The 19,083-nt window shown below is 47.8% G+C and overlaps 1 protein-coding gene across 1 annotated transcript; it reads left to right on the plus strand.

The window, feature by feature from the left end:
* Positions 1 to 757: 757 nt before the first annotated feature.
* Positions 758 to 18,580, plus strand: OASL (2'-5'-oligoadenylate synthetase like). The gene is made up of 6 exons (XM_027124540.1): positions 758 to 1,048; positions 6,546 to 6,828; positions 8,251 to 8,426; positions 12,375 to 12,616; positions 14,854 to 15,001; positions 17,574 to 18,580. The coding sequence occupies exons 1-6, from the start codon at positions 851 to 853 to the stop codon at positions 18,123 to 18,125; spliced, it is 1,599 nt and encodes a 532-aa protein (XP_026980341.1). The 5' UTR covers positions 758 to 850; the 3' UTR covers positions 18,126 to 18,580.
* The last annotated feature ends 503 nt before the right edge of the window (positions 18,581 to 19,083 follow it).

The following is a 19,083-nucleotide window of genomic DNA, read 5'->3' on the forward strand; positions in this document are numbered from 1 at the left end:
ACACCACAGGTGACCCCAAAGAAACTCTTCTGCCTGAATTTCCACCAGGTTTCTGTGCCCTCTTTTCTCCTAGTACACAGGACACTGGACTCTCTGTGTCTCCTCTGTCTCCCCCACTGCTCTGGGAGCCCCTGGGGCAGGAACCACGTCTTACCTTGTCTTCTTAGCACAATGTCTGGCACCCAGCCAGCACTCACTAGATATACAATGAAGGAATAACAATACTTGCATTTACTTAATGTTTTCTCTGCTAAATGTTCTCACGCTTAATCCACACAACCTATGGGGTAGGTATTATTCTTAAACCCATTTTAAGGATTATTTATGTGAGGGTCAGAGAGGTTACGAGTCTGGCAAAGGGCAGACAGGAATTCCAGAGTTCGTTCTGCGGAACCCTAGAATTCCCACTGTTCAGCCCAACCTCGAGTGAGTCACTGCTCTTGCTGAGCCTGTTTCGGGTGACAAGGTTGTGGGGATGGGATTGGTGGATACCATCCAACTCCCATCTCCTGGGGGAGTTGCCTTTCCCAGGGCCATCCTCAAGCCAGTTTCAGTTTCCAAATTGTAAAAGGGAAACTAAGAGGTGAGAAACGAAACCTACAGCAGAAAGGGTGATTAAAAGCCCCGCCTGTGAAGGTGGTTTCACACAGTGTCCCTCAGTACCCCAGCTGCAGTGAACGGCCTCCAGGAAGAGGATACCCTGGTCAGCCAGACGCCCCTTGTTTCCTCTCCACTCTGGTCCTTTGTTCCACAGCTGAGGAGGAGTCCCCTTAAAGAAGAGTGTGTGTGCCAGGAGCTGGGTAGGTGTGTGGGTATATATCTAGCCACCAGTGGTACTCTCAAGACAGAGATGGCAGTGCTCCCGGAGCTGTTTGTCACCCCAGCTTCCAGGCTGAACTCCTTCGTAACTGACTGCCTGCATCCCAGCCAGAAGTGGAAAAAAGAGGTGCTGGAGACTGTGCAGACCGTGGAGCAGTTCCTGAGGGAGCAGAGCTTCCAAGGGGAGCATGGGCTGGACCAGGAATTGGGGGTGCTGAAGGTGGTCAAGGTGAGACTGGTTCCCTCCATCCCCAGGCCAGGGCTGGGCAAAATGCAGCTTGTGGGTCTACATCCCTGAGGATGCTGGGACCTGTTGCCTCATTATCTCTAGCCCATGCTACTGACATCTCAAGACACTCCATCCCAATGCACTGCTGCCTTGACCAGAGCAAGTCCAGTAAGGAAGCTAATAACAATAGTGTACTTTTTTGGATGCACTAGCCTAACCCCTTAACATGTATTATGTCTAATTTGTGTACCCTGTGAGGTATGTACTGTTCTTTTCCCATTTTACAGATGAGCAGAATGGAAACTCAGTGATTTAAGATCCATAATGACCAAATGCAATGCAAGGTCTCTGATTGGATCTTGGTGTGAATGGACCATCTGTAAAATATAATTTGGGAACAATTGGGGAAATTTCAATATGGCCAGAATGTTAAATAATATATATAAGGGAATTTTTTTTTAATATTTATTTATTTTATTTATTTATTTTCTTGGCTGCGTCAGGTCTTAGTTGTGGCAATGCGGGATCTTTTGTTGCAGCGTGCGGGCTCGGGCTTCTCTCTAGTTGTGGCGTGCGGGTTTTCTCTTTCTAGTTGTGGCGTGTGGGCTCCAGGGTGTGTGGGCTTTGTAGTTTGCGGCACACGGGCTCTCTCGTTGAGGCGTGGGAGCTCAGTAGTTGTGCACGCGGGCTTAGTTGCCCTGCAGCATGAAGGATCTTCGTTCCCTGACCAGGGATCGAACCCGAGTTCCCTGCATTGGAAAGTTGATTCTTTACCACCGGACCACCAGGGAAGTCCCAGGGAACTGTTTTTCTGTGAGGCTAAATAGTTTTGTGGTTATGGGGAAAAATGTTCTCTTTTGTTGGACACAAATGCTAAAGTACTTAGGGACGATGGTCCTTAGCGTCTGTAATTTACTTTAAAGTGGCTTAGTTGAAGGAAATATGGCAGAGTTTAGACTTGTTGAATCTGGGTGGATGTATAAGTGTTCATTGTATGCTCTTTCTATTTTTCTGTTTAAAGTTTTTGATAATGGAAATTTTTTTTAATGGAAGCTCAGAGAGGTGAGGTCACTTGCCCAAGGTCACACAGCTAGTAGTGAAGCTGGGATTTCAACCAGGATCTATCTTACTCCACTCCAGGCTGCCCTCACTGAGCTTTTTTTCCCCAAGCCCTTCCTGCAGCTGCATCATGTCACCTCCTGTCCTAGCTAGGATAATAATGCAAGAAGGTCAAAACTAGAAAGGTGTGATGAGGAAAACAAATTTTGAGGAAAACGATTTTGTTTTTCTGAGTGGCTGCCTAGGCATTTTACAGTATGGTGACCCGACTAACACCAAATGTTCAGAGTCTGGACTTTTAGGTAGGTTTAGGGTATCCCCACAGGTTCCTGCTTTGCCTTCTTCGGTGGAACCTTTTAATATAACCACTGAGTGGGCTTCCCTGGTGGTCCAGTGGTTAAGACTCTGAGCTTCCACTGCAGCGGGCACAGTTTCGATCCCTGGTCAGGGAAGTTCTGCATGCTGCACTGTGTGGCCAAAAAACATAAATAAATAAAACTTTTTTTAAATGTAGAGCTAAGAGGGTTTAAAAAAAATTTTTTTTTAATGTAAATTGATACAGCCACTATGGAGAACAGTATGGAGGTTCCTTAAAAAACTACAGATAGAATTACCATACGACCCAGCAATCCCACTACTGGGCATATACCCTGAGAAAACCATAATTCAAAAAGAGTCATGTACCAAAATGTTCATTGCAGCTCTATTTACAATAGCCAGGACATGGAAGCAACCTAAGTGTCCATCAACAGATGAATGGATAAAGAAGATGTGGCACATATATACAGTGGAATATTACTCAGCCATAAAAAGAAACGAAATTGAGTTATTTGTAGCGAGGTGGATGGACCTAGAGTCTGTCATACGGAGTAAAGTAAGTCAAAAAGAGAAACACAAATACCATATGCTAACACATATATATGGAATCTAAGAAATAAAAAAAAAAGGAGGTCATGAAGAACATAGGGGTAAGACGGGAATAGAGACACAGACCTATTAGAGAATGGACTTGAGGATATGGGGAGGGGGAAGGGTAAGCTGTGACAAAGTGAGAGAGTGGCGTGGACATATATACACTACCAAACATAAAATAGATAGCTAGTGGGAAGCAGCCGCATAGCACAGGGAGATCAGCTCGGTGCTTTGTGACCACCTAGAGGGGTGGGATAGGGAGGGTGGGAGGGAGGGAGACGCAAGAGGGAAGAGATATGGGAACATATGTATATGTATAACTGATTCACTTTGTTATAAAGCAGAAACACACCATTGTAAAGCAATTATACTCCAATAGAGGTGTTAAAAAAAAAACCACTTAGAGTTAAGCCTGTGAAAAGTTAGTAACCTCTGCCCCAATCACTTTGTAAGTACTAGGTGCTTGCTACCCTGCTCTATCTCCTGCTGGCTTGTGACCTGGGGTGGAAGACTGCCCTTCCCCCGGCTCACTGTGTCCCCTTGCTTCTGGGATCTGTAAGTAATAAATCATTAAAAAAATTTTTTAAATTAATTTTGGTTGGAGTATAGCTGCTTTACAATGTTGTGTTAGTCTCTGCTGTACGGCAAAGTGAATCAGTTGTACGTATACATATATCCCCTCCTTTTTAGATTTCTTTCTCATTTAGGTCACCACAGAGCATTGAGTAGAGTTCCCTGTGCTATACAGTAGGTTCTCATTAGTTATCTCTCTCTTTTTTTTTTTTCTGTTGCGGTACGCGGGCCTCTCACTGTTGCGGCCTCTCCCGTTGCGGAGCACAGGCTCCGGACGCGCAGGCTCAGCGGCCATGGCTCACGGGGCCCAGCCGCTCCGCGGCATGTGGGATCTTCCCGGACCGGGGCACGAACCCGTGTCGCCTGCATGGGCAGGCAGACTCTCAACCACTGCGCCACCAGGGAAGCCCAGTTATCTATTTTTGAAAGTAATAAATCTTATGACTCTACTCCCTTTGTATGGGTGTAATGAAACTGCACCTTTCCTCCAGATGACCCCGTGGGTTTCATTTCCCCACAGAGGGAGTTTGGATGCTGAGGGAGCTACCTGCCCACCCTGTGTAGGCGGCTTGTGCCCCCTGGCCAACGAGAAATTAACACTTTATTTGGGCTTTAAACCCTCCCCCCACCCCTGAAAATCTGGTAAGCTGTGCTGGTCCACAAGAGTCAATGCTTGTCCTTGGGTTTGAATAGGTTTGGACTGAAGCAAGTCATGAAGCCTGTTATATAGAACGCTCTTCCCTCTCTGCCTGTATCTTACCACTGGAAAAGGTGGGAAGGGCAGCACAGGCACAGCTTTCAGCGGGATGTGCTCTTCATCCGCACCCAGAGTGCCGTTCCCAACCCTCTCACGTAGGGCAGAAACGCTGAGTCCGAACGCAGGTGGAGAAAGAAAATGGGAAAGGAAGAGGAAACAAAAGATGGCGGACTCCTGCACAGAAGCAGGGCCTGCCACATAGACTTGGGTCACAGGGAAGAAAGAGGTAGAACCACCACACCTGGTGTTCTGACCCTCTATCTGACTGTGACTATCAGTCCTGGCTGTGAGCCCATGGCAAGTTGATTAACCCCCAACTGCCCTCCTTTTCTCATGTGTACAATGGGGATAATTATACTAGTCCCCCCACCTCAATTAATGGGGGTGAGGATTCAAAGACATTGTGTGTATAAAGGGCTTTCAGTGGTGCCAGGCACAGCGAGGGCTCAACTGGCGGCAGCTGGGTCATCATCAATGCTCCTCGACTCCACCCACCACCAGAGGTAGCCGACCTGAGGTCTGAGGCATCCCTGGCAATTCCACCTCCCGACCTGGAGTGAGAAAGAGAGAAGGCCAGAGAGTTGGGGGACTTTGTATACCGGAGGCCACAGCGCTGGAGAGCAAGTTTAGGATCTCAGAACATCAAAAAGACCCTTTCAAAATCATCCAGCTCAGGCTCCTTCAATTCAGATGGGGACGCTGAACTCCAGGCAGCAGAGGAGATGATCTAAGTCGAGTAGAGCAGGAGAAGGAAGAGAGATATATTGCTGACTTCCTGTGTGCCAGGCACCACGGTAAGCCCTTGGCACACATTGTCTCGTCGAATCCTCCCAATCAGCCAGTGACTCATGTGCCGTCATTACTCTGAGGTTCCAGATGAGCAGCGTTCAGAGGATGATGCAACTGAGAAACAGGGGCACGGGGCGAGGTAAAGGTCAGGCGGCCCCGTTCCCCAGCCCGCGGTTCTCATCCACCAGGCAATCCTGTGCCCCCGTTTTTATTTTTATTTTATTTTATGTTTTAGATATTTATTTCTTCATTTATTTATTAATTTAGGCTGTGCCAGGTCTGAGTTGCCGCAGGCGGGATCTTAGTTGCGGCATGCAGACTTCTTAGCTGCGGCATGCATGCAGGATCTAGTTCCCCAACCAGGGATCAAACCTGGGCACCCTGCATTGGGGGGGGGGGCGGAGTCTTACCCACTGGACCACCAGGGAAGTCCCTGTGCCCCCCTTTTTGTTTGTATTTTTTTTTGCGGTACGCGGGCCTCTGACTGTTGTGGCCTCTCCCATTGCGGAGCACAGGCTCCGGACACGCAGGCTCAGCGGCCATGGCTCACGGGCCCAACCACTCCGTGGCATGTGGGATCTTCCCGGACCGGGGCACGAACCCGTGTCCCCTGCATGGGCAGGCAGACTCTCAACCACTGTGCCACCAGGGAAGCCCCCTGTGCCCTCCTTTTTAATGTCATGAAATTATTCAGACATCCGCCCCCGCCAGAATCCTCCAACCACCACCCTGTGGAGGATGACTGTTCCCTTGGAGTGGGGATCACTGTGCAGATAAGGCTGAGTCTTGGAAGCGAGGCAGTGGAGTAAATAAGAAGCGTGGGCTGTGGAGTCTGGCTGCCTGGTTGGAAGCACCCACTGTGTGACCCTGGACGAGAGGCTTGCCTCTCCACATCCCCGCTTTGTCTCCTGTAAAGAAGGGATGTTAATACTCCCCACCCGGACTTCCCTGGTGGCACAGTGGTTAAGAATCTGCCTGCCAATGCAGGGGACACGGGTTCGATCTCTGGTCAGGGAAGATCCCACATGCTGCGGAGCAACTAAGCCCATGCGCCACAGCTACTGAGCCTGCGCTCTAGAGGCACCGAGCCACAACTACTGAGCCTGCGTGCTACAACTACTGAAACCAGCACGCCTAGAGCCCGTGCTCCGCAACAAGAGAAGCCAATGCAATGAGAAGCCCGTGCACCGCAATGAAGAGTAGCCCCCGCTCACCACAGCTAGAGAAAGCCCGCGCACGCATCAAAGAAGACCCAATGCAGCCAAAAATAAATAAATAAATAATTTTTAAAAAAGGAAATACTCCCCACCCATCCCTCAGGGCGGTGGCGATCATCTGTGGAAAGAGCTTCAGGGATTGCCTGGTCCAGGCAGTGGCCTTGGGGTGACGGGACTCTGTGTTCTGCAGGTGGGCTCCTTCGGGAACGGCACAGTGCTCAGGGACAGCTCAGAGGTGGAGCTGGTGATGCTCCTGAGTGGTTTCCACAGCTTCCAGGAGGAGGCCAGGCACCACGACGACGTTCTGAGCCTGCTATGTGAAAAGCTCAGGTATTGCCAGGACCTCCTGAGCCTCCAGCTCCAGGACCTGAGGCTGGTCCAGGGAGTCCACTCTGCTGTCGCCTTCACCATCCAGTCCTGGGAGACTGCGGAGCCCATCACTGTCACCATCGTGCCGGCCTACAGGGTCCTGGGTAAGCGGAAGCCCACCAGACTCACACGACCACCCTCCCGGGGGACCCGCAGCTTCCTCACCTCTCCTTCGTGGCCACGTGCAGACACCTGTATTCACCCATTCAACCCATGTCCTGTGCTGGGTGCTGGGTGACCACAGTGCCTGGGACTGACTCAACTCTGGCTGTCCTGTGGCTCAACTTAGGAAACAGATTTATCAAAGAATCACACAGATAAATATATGATTGGAGAGGAAGTGAGAGCCATGGAGGGGAAGGAGTAAGAGCAACCCTGGGAGCTTCTGAAACATTTACCCCGGGGGCGGGGCCTGTCATTGTCTGTGCTTTCCCGGAAGCAGAGCCTGAGACAGGCATGTGAGGATAAGCAGTCCCAGGAGATGCTGGTGGGGAAGCAGGGGAGTGAGACGGAAGGCGGGGAGCACGACAAGATGCAGGTTGAACTAGTCACCGTGCTGAGCAGCTGGGCTTGTGCCCTGCAGAGCTCTGGGAAAAGTGCAGAGCACGTCTCCCCAGTGGGTTGTTGAGTGTTTCATCCACCAGCTTCTGCTTCCCATCAGCCATTGGCTGAGAGCTGCTTCCCAGGAGCACCGATGGCACTAGTAACGGTATCAGCTACAAGCTCAGATGATCCAGCTTTCATCTGGTGCACTGGCTCCTCTTAACTAGAGTGGCTGCTGGGAGTTGCTCCATGGAGGAAGTGTCAGAATTGGGGTCCCATCTGAGCCAGAAAGAGACAGTGGGAGGCATAAGTGTTAGTGATGTACGCCCCACCCTTCAGCAAACGTGCTCTCTGAGCCCAGCTTTCTTATATGGAATTAGTCCTTCCCTATGGTGATGGAAGCTTCATATAAATCGCTGAGAGATCCAAAACAGACATTAAGGGAAACTGAGGGTGTTGGGCACATCAAGAGAGGACAATAGTCCTTGAGTAGCCTGAGGAATAGAAAACCCACTTTAAAAAAGTGTATTTTATTGAAGTCTAGTTGATTTACAATGTTGTGTTAATTTCTGCTGTACAGCAAAGTGAGTCAGTTATCCATAATATACACCATTATGTTTTATCACAGCATATTGAATCTAGTTCCCTGTGCTGTACAGTAGGACCTTGTTGTTTCTCCATCCTATGCATAATAGTTTGCATCTACTGATCCCAAACTCCCAATCCATCCCTCCCCCACCCACCCTCCCCCTTTGGTAACCATAAGTCTGTTCTCTATGCCTGTGAGTCTGTTTCTGGAAAACTCACTTTTGATTCTCCGGAAGGACAACCAAGAAGGCAAACTGTTAGTCTCTTAAGCTATGTGGTCCCAGGTCTCCCTGGAGAGATACTCCAATAATTACCAGTCTCTGCCCCATGGAGTAGTCAGCAACCTGGGGCTTCCTGAGCCCTCACTCTCTCCCCTTCGCCTCCTCTCTCTTCAGGGCCTTCTGTTCCCAACTCTCATCCCTCCCCAGAGGTCTATGTGAGTCTGATTAAGGCCTGCGGTTCCCCTGGACATTTCTCCCCATCCTTCAGCGAGCTGCAGAGAAACTTCGTGAAACGCCGGCCCGCCAAGCTGAAGAGCCTCCTGCGGCTGGTAAAACACTGGTACCTGGAGGTGAGGAGGCTGCCAGGCTGGCGGTAGGAGCGGAAGATGGAGGAGGGAGGGGAAGAAAAAGGCAGGAACCATATCTGTCATCTCGGGAAACTGCACCAAGAGGCAATGGAGGTGGGGTGCGAGAGAAGGCTCACCTTTTTTTTTTTTTTTTTTTTTTTTGCGGTACGCGGGCCTCTCACTGTTGTGGCCTCTCCCGTTCGGAGCACAGGCTCCGGACGCGCAGGCTCAGCGGCCATGGCTCACGGGCCCAGCCGCTCCGCGGCATGTGGGATCTTTCCAGACCGGGGCACGAACCCGTGTCCCCTGCATCGGCAGGCAGACTCTCAACCACTGCGCCACCAGGGAAGCCCAAGGCTCACCTTTTAAAATGTGAACATGGCAGAAGATGAAGATGAAGAAGGAGGAAGGAGAGGAGGGGGAGGAGAAAGAAACAGAGGAGGAAGGAGAGAAATGAGAAACATACTGTATTTCGAAGAACGAGTGCTTGTAATGGTCCAGCTAAAGTCCAGTGCTGGCTAAGGCCAACTTCTCTGGGCTCTCTGGACATTAATCTCAGCTGATTAAGGACTAACAAGCGGAAAAATTCGTTTAATTCCACACTGCACCAATTCCCCCTCCAAATGATTGAGTTCCTGAGTCTCGTGATCATTACTGAGTGAGTACATCCACAGCAGCTACTTTTTAGATTTCACATATGATGTCTGCATGGTACCAGGTATATTTCAAACTACCCAGATGAACATGTCATCTGAACTTATGAAAGGAAGACTCAGAAACAAACAAAAAATGAGAAAGAAAGAAAAAAGATGCTTTCTTATTTTTTAAAAAATGGTAAGGGTCAGCTTTTAGAAAGACCAGTCCAGTCCAAAAAGAAAAAAAAAGTATTTAAAGATAAAAATCAGAATATTACCAAAGTTAGTTTATAGTTGGTATGTTTATGGTGGAAAAGCAGTCGTTTTCTTACATGATTATCACTTCTACCAAGGTTGTGATGTATCTTCAGATGTTAGCATCACTGAAGCCAAGAATGAAATTGGTTTTTTTGGTCAGTCAGTCACTTAAGAGGAATTGATCCAAGGTTTTGAGGAATTGATCCAAGGTTTTGTGGATTTGGAGAGCTAGAACTCAACAAAATGATCTGTTTGCTTTGTTTGTCTGTCTGTCTAAGTGTACAAAGTGTTTTCTTCCTGTATATGACTTGCACATATTGTAATGTCCACAGAACAACGTATCAGCTTTACTTCTATAGCCCTTTCTTTGTTCAAGTCTCTGCCACTAAGGGACTTCCCCGGCGATCCAGTAGTTAAGACTCCATGCTTCCACTGCAGGAGGCACAGGTTTGATTCCTAGTCAGGGAACCAAGATCCCCATGTGGCCAAAAACAAACAAACAAGCAAACAAAAAAACCCCAAAAGTTTCTGCCTCTAAGACAAGAATTTGTCTGCATATGGTTTTTTGAAGCAGTTTTTTGATTCAGTATTATTATTTATTTATTTTTGGCTGTGTTGGTTCTTTGTTGCTGCGCCCAGGCTTTCTCTAGTTGCAGACGAGCGGGGGCTACTCTTCGTCGCGGTGCGCGGGCTTCTCCTTGCAGTGGCTTCTCTTGTTGCAGAGCACGGGCTCTAGGCGCGCGGGCTTCAGTAGTTGTGGCTCATGGGCTCTAGAGCGCAGGTTCAATAGTTGCGGCGCGTGGGCTTAGTTGCTCCGCGGCATGTGGGATCTTCCCTGACCAGGGCTCGAACCCGTGTCCCCTGCATTGGCAGGCGGATTCTTAACCACTGTGCCACCAGGAAAGTCCCTGATTCAGTATTATTAATTTGATGTTTTCTTTTATTTGAGAACTTTTATGTAGCTAAGTGTTACGAGATGTGTTTGTTGATCAATACTTAAGGACACAAAGAATTCATGTTGTATGTTAAACAAAACTAGAATCCCGTGATGCTAAAAAGGTTGATAGTTCATTTTTGTCTGGAAACGTAACATCACAGGAGTTGTCGTTCACTTTCATGGTTCAAAATTATTTTATGATTCTTACCAACTCATCTACTGGGGTCAGGGACCAAGGAACATGTAAGTGAGCTTCTCTGGGTTCTAGTCACCAAATCTTAACTGTAAGAATATCACTGATCTCAGAGATGCCCAAGTTTGTGCATGCTCATGACAAACTAAAAAGTGTTACTTTGACTATCTATAATTCTGGGCTTTCATAAGCCTTGCAACAGTATCAGTTTCCAAGAGGGACTTTTGAGCATCATTTCCGCATGTGAAGAGCTGTCCTTGATTTCTTTTGTGTTTTAATTTACCAACAAGCTGATGTTTATGTTCTATCTTTTGAAGTATTTAATTCAGTTCCATTTTGGGAAAAAGATGGGGCTTTCCCCAGTGTTTTGGCTGAGCTTTTGACATAAGTGTTTTGTTTGGTTGTTTTTTTGTTTTGTTTTGGAGGGTTTTTTGTCTTTGGCCATTTTAAGTGTACAAGTCAGTGGCATTAATTACATTCACAATGTTGTGTAAATATCACCATTATTTCCAGAACTTTTTTTTATCATCCAAAACAGAAACTATACCCATTAAACAATAACCTCCCATTCTACCCTCCCTCCAGCCCTGTAATCTCTATTCTACTTTCTATCTCTATGAACTTGACCGCTCTAGGGACCTCTTATAAGTGGAGTCATACAATATTTGTCCTTTTCTGTCTGATCCTTTTTTTCCTTTTTGGCCATGCCACGCGGCATGCGGGATCTTAGTTCCCCTGACAGGGATGGAACCGTGCCCCCTGCAGTGAAAGGATGAGTCCTACCCACTGGACCACCAGGGAATTCCCTGTGTCTGATTCTTAACCGTGGGATTATCATACCTAATTGGATGAAATTTCTGACATGAATACAAGTTTACTTATACTTTTGATTTATTCTTTTTTCAAAAAAACTAAATTTATTTATTTATTTTTGGCTGCGTTGGGCCTTCGTTGCTACCCGTGGGCTTTCTCTAGTTGCAGCGAGCTGGGGCTACTCTTCGTTGCAGTGCGCGGTCTTCTCATTGCGGTGGCCTCTCATTGCGGAGCACGGGCTCTAGGCGCGCGGGCTTCAGTAGTTGTGGCTCGCAGGCTCCAGGGCGCAGGCTCAGTAGTTGTGGCGCACAGGCTTAGTTGCTGTGTGGCATGTGGGATCTTCCTGGACCAGGGCTCCTACGCATGTCCCCTGCATTGGCAGGTGGATTCTTAACCACTGAGCCACCAAGAAAGTTCCGATTTATTCTTGATTTATCTAATTCTATCCTGGTAGGAAGGAGGACAGATTTTTTGAACGTATGTAAACGCTACATATTCCTGAAAAGGAACTTAATAAAGACACTTTGTGAATATTAAGCCATCATTCTGAATAGTTTTATAAACAAGGCCAGGCTTCCCTGGTGGCGCAGTGGTTGAGAGTCCGCCTGCCGATGCAGGGGACGCGGGTTCGTGTCCCGGTATGGGAGGATCCCACGTGCCGCGGAGCGGCTGGGCCCGTGGGCCATGGCCGCCGAGCCTGCGCACCCGGGGCCTGTGTTCCGCAGCAGGAGAGGCCACAACAGTGAGAGGCCCGCATACTGCAAAAAAAAAAAAAAGAAATCTTTCAGAAGCCTAAATAGATTAAAATGGAGCTGCTTAGGCTGGCGTGCTGATGACAGAGCCCAACCTGCTCACTCCTTGGGACACCCCTTTATCACTCAATTTCCGGGAGTTATGTCAAGCACAGTTTGAAACCAACTGGAGTAACCTAGCTGCTTAATTCTAAAATGGAGAAACCCATTTAGGGCCAGAGAGGGAAAGTGACTTGGCCAAGACTACGCAGCCATTAGGTAGCAGAGCTGGGACCACAACTTGGATTTTTCTAGTTTCTGGTTCAATGTCATCCTTATAAGGAATCTTGGGGTCTCGCTCTCTCTTCCCATGTCTTTCAACAGTGCGTGAAATCCTGGTGCCTTAGGGCCAAGCTACCCCCTCTCTATGCCCTCGAGCTACTGACCATCTATGCCTGGGAAGTGGGTACTCAGGAGGAGGCATGTTTCGGGTTGGACAACGGCCTGGCCACCGTGATGAGACTACTTCAGCAGTATAAGTTACTCTGTATCTACTGGACCAACTACTACACGTTCCAGAACCCGATCATTGAGGACTTTGTCAGAAAACAGCTCAAAAAAGAGAGGTACTAGATCACTGCATGCCAACCACATCTCAAAGAGAAAAAGAAAGAGAATTAAGGGAAAGGTGGTATCGAGTTTTCTGGGTGGGCTTTATTAAGTAGGAAAGCTGATATCTCACCCTGACACACTTGACATCTCAAGTTGACTGCCTTTCAAAATTGCAAGGACCTTAGGGGCTATAAGCCTTTTCCTTGTTCCTCGAGCCACCACCCCACCCTACCTTAGCCCTCTTGCCCTCAGAAGACCATTTCAGAAAAACATTTCAGAAAAGCTAAGCTACCTTAGCTTTTTCGTGACAGCACGGGAAACTGGAAAGAACCAGGGAGACCCAAGTGTAAGCCCAGCTCCACCATTTTCTCATCTCTATTCCTCATCTGTAAAACAGGAGTAATTGGCACCAAACATGCAGGACTGTTGGGAGAGTCAGACAAAATATTTGTAAAGGGCCTACAGTATCTAGCCTATGGTAGATGCCAGATAAATGTTGTAGCACATGCTGCCTGTACCCATTCGTATCCCCTGGGCCTTTACTGTTTCCAGGAAGGCTGGTTCAACCTCCAGCTGTCAGCACCTGCGTCCCTTTGCCTGTGGGTTTTCAGCTTCCCCCAGTGACTGGTGGAAGTTGGTGTATAAATACCCCAGCTCCCTCCCATCTCAGATGGAGGGACTCTCTTTGGGACACATGTTCTCTACTACTTCCCAGAGTCCAGCCTGGGGGACTAGCCCCCAGTTGCTCACAGTGGTAATCACCTTGACACATACCCTTTACTGGCATCCTTCCCTTCCCTGTCTCACTTTCCCACTCTCTTATTGGTGCTTCCTGGTATCTCCTTCCAAATAAATGACTTGCACTCAAATCCTGATCTTAGGATCTGCTTCTGGGGGAACCCAGCCTGGGACATCTCTTTACATTAGAAGTTTTAGGTCAATGCAAGCAATATCGCAAGGTTGTTTATTATTCCCTTATGTGAGTGTCGGGTCTTTTTTTACAACGGAGAAAAACCTGGCCTCCTAATGAAAAGAGGATTTATTGTAAGGATGCCCAGAAAATTGACCTTGGAAAACCACTGGGACCTGAGGCAAATCTATAGACTCCCCTTCTCTCTGTTGCTCACTCTTATTGCCCACGTGCTCCCTTTCCTCTCACTGCTTCTCTCTCCACACCTGTTCGGCTCCCCTCTTACTCCTAGTTGATGAGGAACCTCCATCATTCCTGGTCCAAACTCCAGAGGGAACAAGTCTGATCTCTGGGCACAGGGCCTGCATATCAGGTCACCTGGTGGGTCACTTTGGGTCAGATGACCCCACCCCATAGGTCAGCGTGTTATTACTCTAAATGAGGCAGGACCATTCAGGGAGTCAGGGATGTTGGGAGTTGAGAACATGGAGCCTAAGGTGTCTAGTTCATGTCAGTAGCCTGCTATCATGTTGTGTCACTTAGATAAAAATCTCAGCTCCCACCTAAGTCAAAAGCTCCTGGAGTACAAGGGCCAGGTCTTGATCATGGGCTTGCCATCCAGCACATGTGGTCACCCCAAGCAACCCAAATAGGCTATTAGACCCCCTTCAAGCCAATATTCTTTAAAGTATTTATTCAACATTTACCTAGAGGAGAGATGCTTGGAGACAGCCCAACCTCTCCTCTGTTGAGGCAGAGGAGATGGGTAAGAATCCCTAGGGATAACCTAGGGAGGTCTGTGCCTCAGTTTCCTCATCTGTAAAATGGGGGAAAATCATCATCACCATCATCATCATCATAGGCCCTACCTTATAGAATTGCTGTAGGGATTAAAATAGGTTAATTCACATAGGGTTTGAGCCCATGCCTCAATAAACATCAGTAAATAGTGGTGGTGGTGTTACTGTCATCCAAAGCAATTCAGCAGCTCTAGCCTTGAACTCACTTATGTAGCCTGTTCAGCAAAATGAAGGCTCTGAACTTGAGGCCCACCTGCCTGAGTGGGCCACTGTTACTGTTCCAGCATGCCTTTGGAGCTCCCACCCTCCGTACACCTCAAAAATTCCTTGCAAACACCTAAAGCACTCTACCCAAGAGGAATTCTTGGAAACAGAATCCTCTCCATTCTGTTACTCTCCGGCAATGTTTTTGGGCCCTCCTAGACTGACAATCCTGGGCCCTGGACATAGCAGATGCTCAGATGATTGCCAAGAAGGTTTCTTTCTGGCTTGCGGGCCTCCAAACCAGAAAGAACCTGGGCGCCTTCTCTCTGTGTTGCAGGCCTATCATCCTGGATCCGGCTGACCCCACCCACAATGTGGCAAAAGGCTACAGATGGGACATAGTCGCTCAGAGGGCCTGCCAGTGCCTGAAACAGGACTGTTGCTATGACAACTACGATAACCCAGTCCCCAGATGGAACGTGAAGGTAATGGCTCCTCTCTGGGATGCCAGGAGCTTGAAGCTCAGAATGAGATAACTGCATAGTATTTAATTCTGTGTCGATGGAGCCAAGAGGACTTTAGTGTCAGTTTGAGGCCTGGCTGCACCACCTACCAGCTCTGTGAACTTGGGGAAATTATTCAACTGTCTGAGCTTCAGGTTCCTTATCGTCAAATTCTTGTTTTCCTGTTTTTTCTTCTTCCCATAACCTACCAAAGAATCACTGGGATTCTTGGCTCTCAGTCATTCTCTGCATAAGCTGAGCCCAGGCAAGTCAATTCAATCAGGTGTTTTGTGCCAGCACCAGGCTTGGGGTTGATGGGGGGTGACCAAGGGGGCAACAATGGTTCAGAAATAAGACATGGCCACAACCCTTAAGAAACTTGCCAGATGGAAGCAAACTTGCACAAAACTGCTAAATAGAATCACCAGAGAAGATACTCAGAAAACAAAAAACTGCCATATAATATTATAATGTGATGCCAAACCCACAGTACAGGTAAAGAACATAATAATCTATTATGCTTTGCTTTATGATTTGCATAGCACTTGTTCAGGGACAAGTCTATAAAATAGAAAGGTCAAGTAGTATTATTATCTTTATCGTTACTATCCCCATTTTACAGATGAGGAGATTGAGGCTCAGAGAGGTAAAGTGAATTAACCAAGGTCACACTGCTAAGAAGCAGCAGAGCCAGAACTCACACCCAGGTCTTTGTGGGGCTGCGGAATCGGAAAATAAATGTCATCATCATAAGTCACCAAGGAAGATTCCTTGAAAAAATTAAGGCATGAGGTGGGCCCTAAAAGCCAAGGACGGATGTAGACACTCAGGACAAAGGGTACTCCATCCAGGGAGAGGGTCAGGGTAGGGGATGAGGGGCAAAGGACTACAGTTGTGTGCAAAAGACTGAGGTGCTTAGAGCAGAAGGCAGAAGCAGAATCAGGGGCTCCCTAATAAGGAGCAGAGATTACAAACTGGGGACCCACCAGCCATATGAGGCCCACAGATGGGCTGAAAAGTATATGCTTTTGGATTTTTCCTGAATATAAAAACCATCACGAAAAGATTTTTATCTTGACAAATCAGAAGACTTGGCAATGCTGGGCCTATATTCCTTCTTAAAAGGATCAGCTAGAGGTCGGCCCACCATTCCCCTCCCCCAGCACCTTCCAGATGTTGCTCTTCAGACATCTGGGGCTCTCAGGCCCTTGAGTGTGGCCTCCGGTGGTGAAGAACAGACTTTGGAGTCTGGCTGACCTCAGTTCAAATACCCGCTCGTGTGGGCAGAAGACCTAAATAGACATTTCTCCAAAGAAGACATACAGATGGCCAACAAATACATGAAAAGATGCTCAACATCACTAATCATTAGAGAAATGCAAATCAAAACCACAAACCTCACGCCGGTCAGAATGGCCATCATCAAAAAATCTAGAAACAATAGATGCTGGAGAGGGTGTGGAGAAAAGGGAACCCTCCTGCACTGTCGGTGGGAATGTGAATTGATAGAGCTACTATGGAGAACTGTATGGAAGTTCCTTAAAAAACTAAAAATAGAACTACCATATGACCCAGCAATCCCACTACTGGGCATATGCCCTGAGAAAACCATAATTCAAAAAGATACATGTACTATAATGTTCACTGCAGCACTATTTACAATAGCCAGGACATGGAAGCAACCTAAATGTCCACCAACAGATGAGTGCATAAAGAAGATGTGTCACATATGTACAGTGGAATATTGCTAAGCCATAAAAAGGAACGAAATCGAGTTATTTGTAGTGAGGCGGATGGACCTAGAGTCCGTCATACAGAGTGAAGTAAGTCAGAAAGAGAAAAACAAATACTGTATGCTAACGCATATATATGGAATATGAAAAAGCAGTATTGATGAACCTAGTGGCAGGGCAGGAATAAAGACGCAGACGTAGAAAACGGACTTGAGGACATGGGGGGTGGGGAAGGGGAAGCTGGGATGAAGCGAGAGAGTAGCATTGACATATATTCACTACCAAATGTAAAATGGATGGCTAGTGGGAAGCTGCTGCATAGCAAAGGGAGATCAACTCGATGCTTTGTGACCACCTAGAGGGGTGGGATAGGGAGGGTGGGAGAGAGGCTCAAGAGGGAGGGGATATGGGGATATATGTATACATATAGCTGATTCACTTTGTTGTACAGCGGAAACTAACACAACATTGTAAAGCAATTATACTCCAATAAAGATGTGGAAGAAAAACAAACAAACAAATACCTGCTCTGCTCCTCACTACTTTTGTGATGGTCAATAAATGGCATAACCCTGCTCAGCCACAGTTTCCTCATCTGTAAAATGGGCTAATAGCAGAACCAACCTCATAGGGCTGCTGTGAGAATAAAATACATTAAGAAGAGGATGAACGGCACCCAGCACAGGGCCTGGAAGGTGATTGGAACCCCCTAAATGTTTGCAGCTGCTGCTGTCGTTGTAAAGATGAGGACAGGTAAAGGGCACTTTTGTACTCAGACAGAGAGGTGTGGACTTAACCCCTCTTTGTCCTCTCCCTTCCAGGGGGCACGAGACATCCAACTGACAGTGGAGGAGTGGGGTTCCTCGGATTTCATCATCATGGTGAACCCTTATGACTCCATAAAGAAGGTTAAAAGGAAGATCCAGTGGAACCTGGGCTCCACATCCCTACAGCGTCTGTCCTTCCAGGAGCCCGGTGGGGAGCGACAGCTCCTCAGTAGCCAGTACTCCTTGGCCGATTACGGGGTTTTCTCCGACACTCGCATCTGTCTGCTGCAGACCATCTCCCCTGAGATCCAGGTCTTTGTGAAGAATCCCAGTGGTGGGAGCCACGCCTATGCCATTTACCCTAATAGCCTTGTCCTGAGCCTGAAGCTGCAGATTGAAGTCAAGGAGGGGCTGCTCAGAGAGGAGCAACAGCTAGAGTTCCAAGGCCAAGTCCTGCAGGATGGGTGGAGTTTGATGAGCTATGGTGTCCAAGACAGCACCACCCTCACGCTGAAGAAAGAAGGAAAGAAGAACCCAGCTAGTTCCTCTGAAAGACCTCTCTGTGCATTTCTGCCATTTAATCCAGACCCCATCAGTTCCACCTAACCTTGCCAGTAGACGGATGACGAGGGACATGAGAGACTAGATATACAAACGAACAATGGCCAGACCATATTCGACAATAGAACTCTGACCCACAAGCTCTGCAGCCACCAGCCCGAAGCCAAACCACAATGCCTGCATCAATCAAGCCCAAACCATCAGGATTTGGTCAATAACTGCCAGCTTCCTTATTCCCTCCCTTCCAATTTAGGATCGATGAAAGAAAGCCAAACAAGCTCCCTAACCAATCACATAGGACAGCCTGCTTCTGCTTAGCCCGCCTCCAGCTTTCCTGTGCAAACAGCCTCAGTCAGGGTATGCCTGAAGCCTTCCCTTTTTCCCACTATAAAGCTGTCCCACCGCCCTGCTTGCATTGGAGTCTCTGCCAAAGGCAACAGATGGTGGCTGATTCCCTGGCTATAGCAAGTTGGGAATAAATAATCTTTGTTTGTTCTCTTTCGGATGGTCTTCATTTCTTTCCACAGATGCTAAGGCTGTCCTGGCATTATTGCTTAAACATTTGAGCCTCTCAACTCTGGAAAGTGAGGACTGTAGGGAAACTGAGATGAAGAAAAGCAAAGTCTGGGAGAGCGAGGATGATGTGGTGTTAAAAGTCCCCTTGGACTTCCCTGGTGGCACGGTGGTTAAGAATCTGTCTGCCAATGCAGGGGACACGGGTTCGAGCTCTGGTCTGGGAATATCCCACATGCCACGGAGCACCTAAACCCGTGCGCCACAACAAGAGAAGCCACCACGATGAGAAGCCTGCACACCGCAACAAAGACCCAACACAACCAAAAGTAAAAATATAAATTTTTAAAAATCCCCTCAACTTATTTACAAAACAGAAGTAGAGTCACGGATGTAGAAAACAAACTTATGGTTACCAGAGGAAGGCAGGTAGGGTGGTGAGGGATAAATTGGGAGATTGGGACTGACATATACACACTACTATATATAA

This window comes from Aethalodelphis obliquidens, unplaced genomic scaffold (assembly GCF_003676395.1).
Source record: "Aethalodelphis obliquidens isolate GAN/ISIS:26980383/991018 unplaced genomic scaffold, ASM367639v1 scaffold28, whole genome shotgun sequence".
NCBI classification, from domain to species: Eukaryota; Metazoa; Chordata; class Mammalia; order Artiodactyla; family Delphinidae; genus Aethalodelphis; species Aethalodelphis obliquidens.

What these genes read in the sequence shown, in the direction of transcription:
- OASL (XM_027124540.1), top strand. Translation starts at nt 851, where the DNA reads ATGGCAGTGCTCCCGGAGCTGTTTGTCACCCCAGCTTCCAGGCTGAAC. An exon ending in GGGTGCTGAAGGTGGTCAAG is followed by an intron (nt 1,049 to 6,545) that starts GTGAGACTGGTT and finishes TGTGTTCTGCAG; the next exon opens with GTGGGCTCCTTCGGGAACGG. An exon ending in AAACAGCTCAAAAAAGAGAG is followed by an intron (nt 12,617 to 14,853) that starts GTACTAGATCAC and finishes TCTGTGTTGCAG; the next exon opens with GCCTATCATCCTGGATCCGG.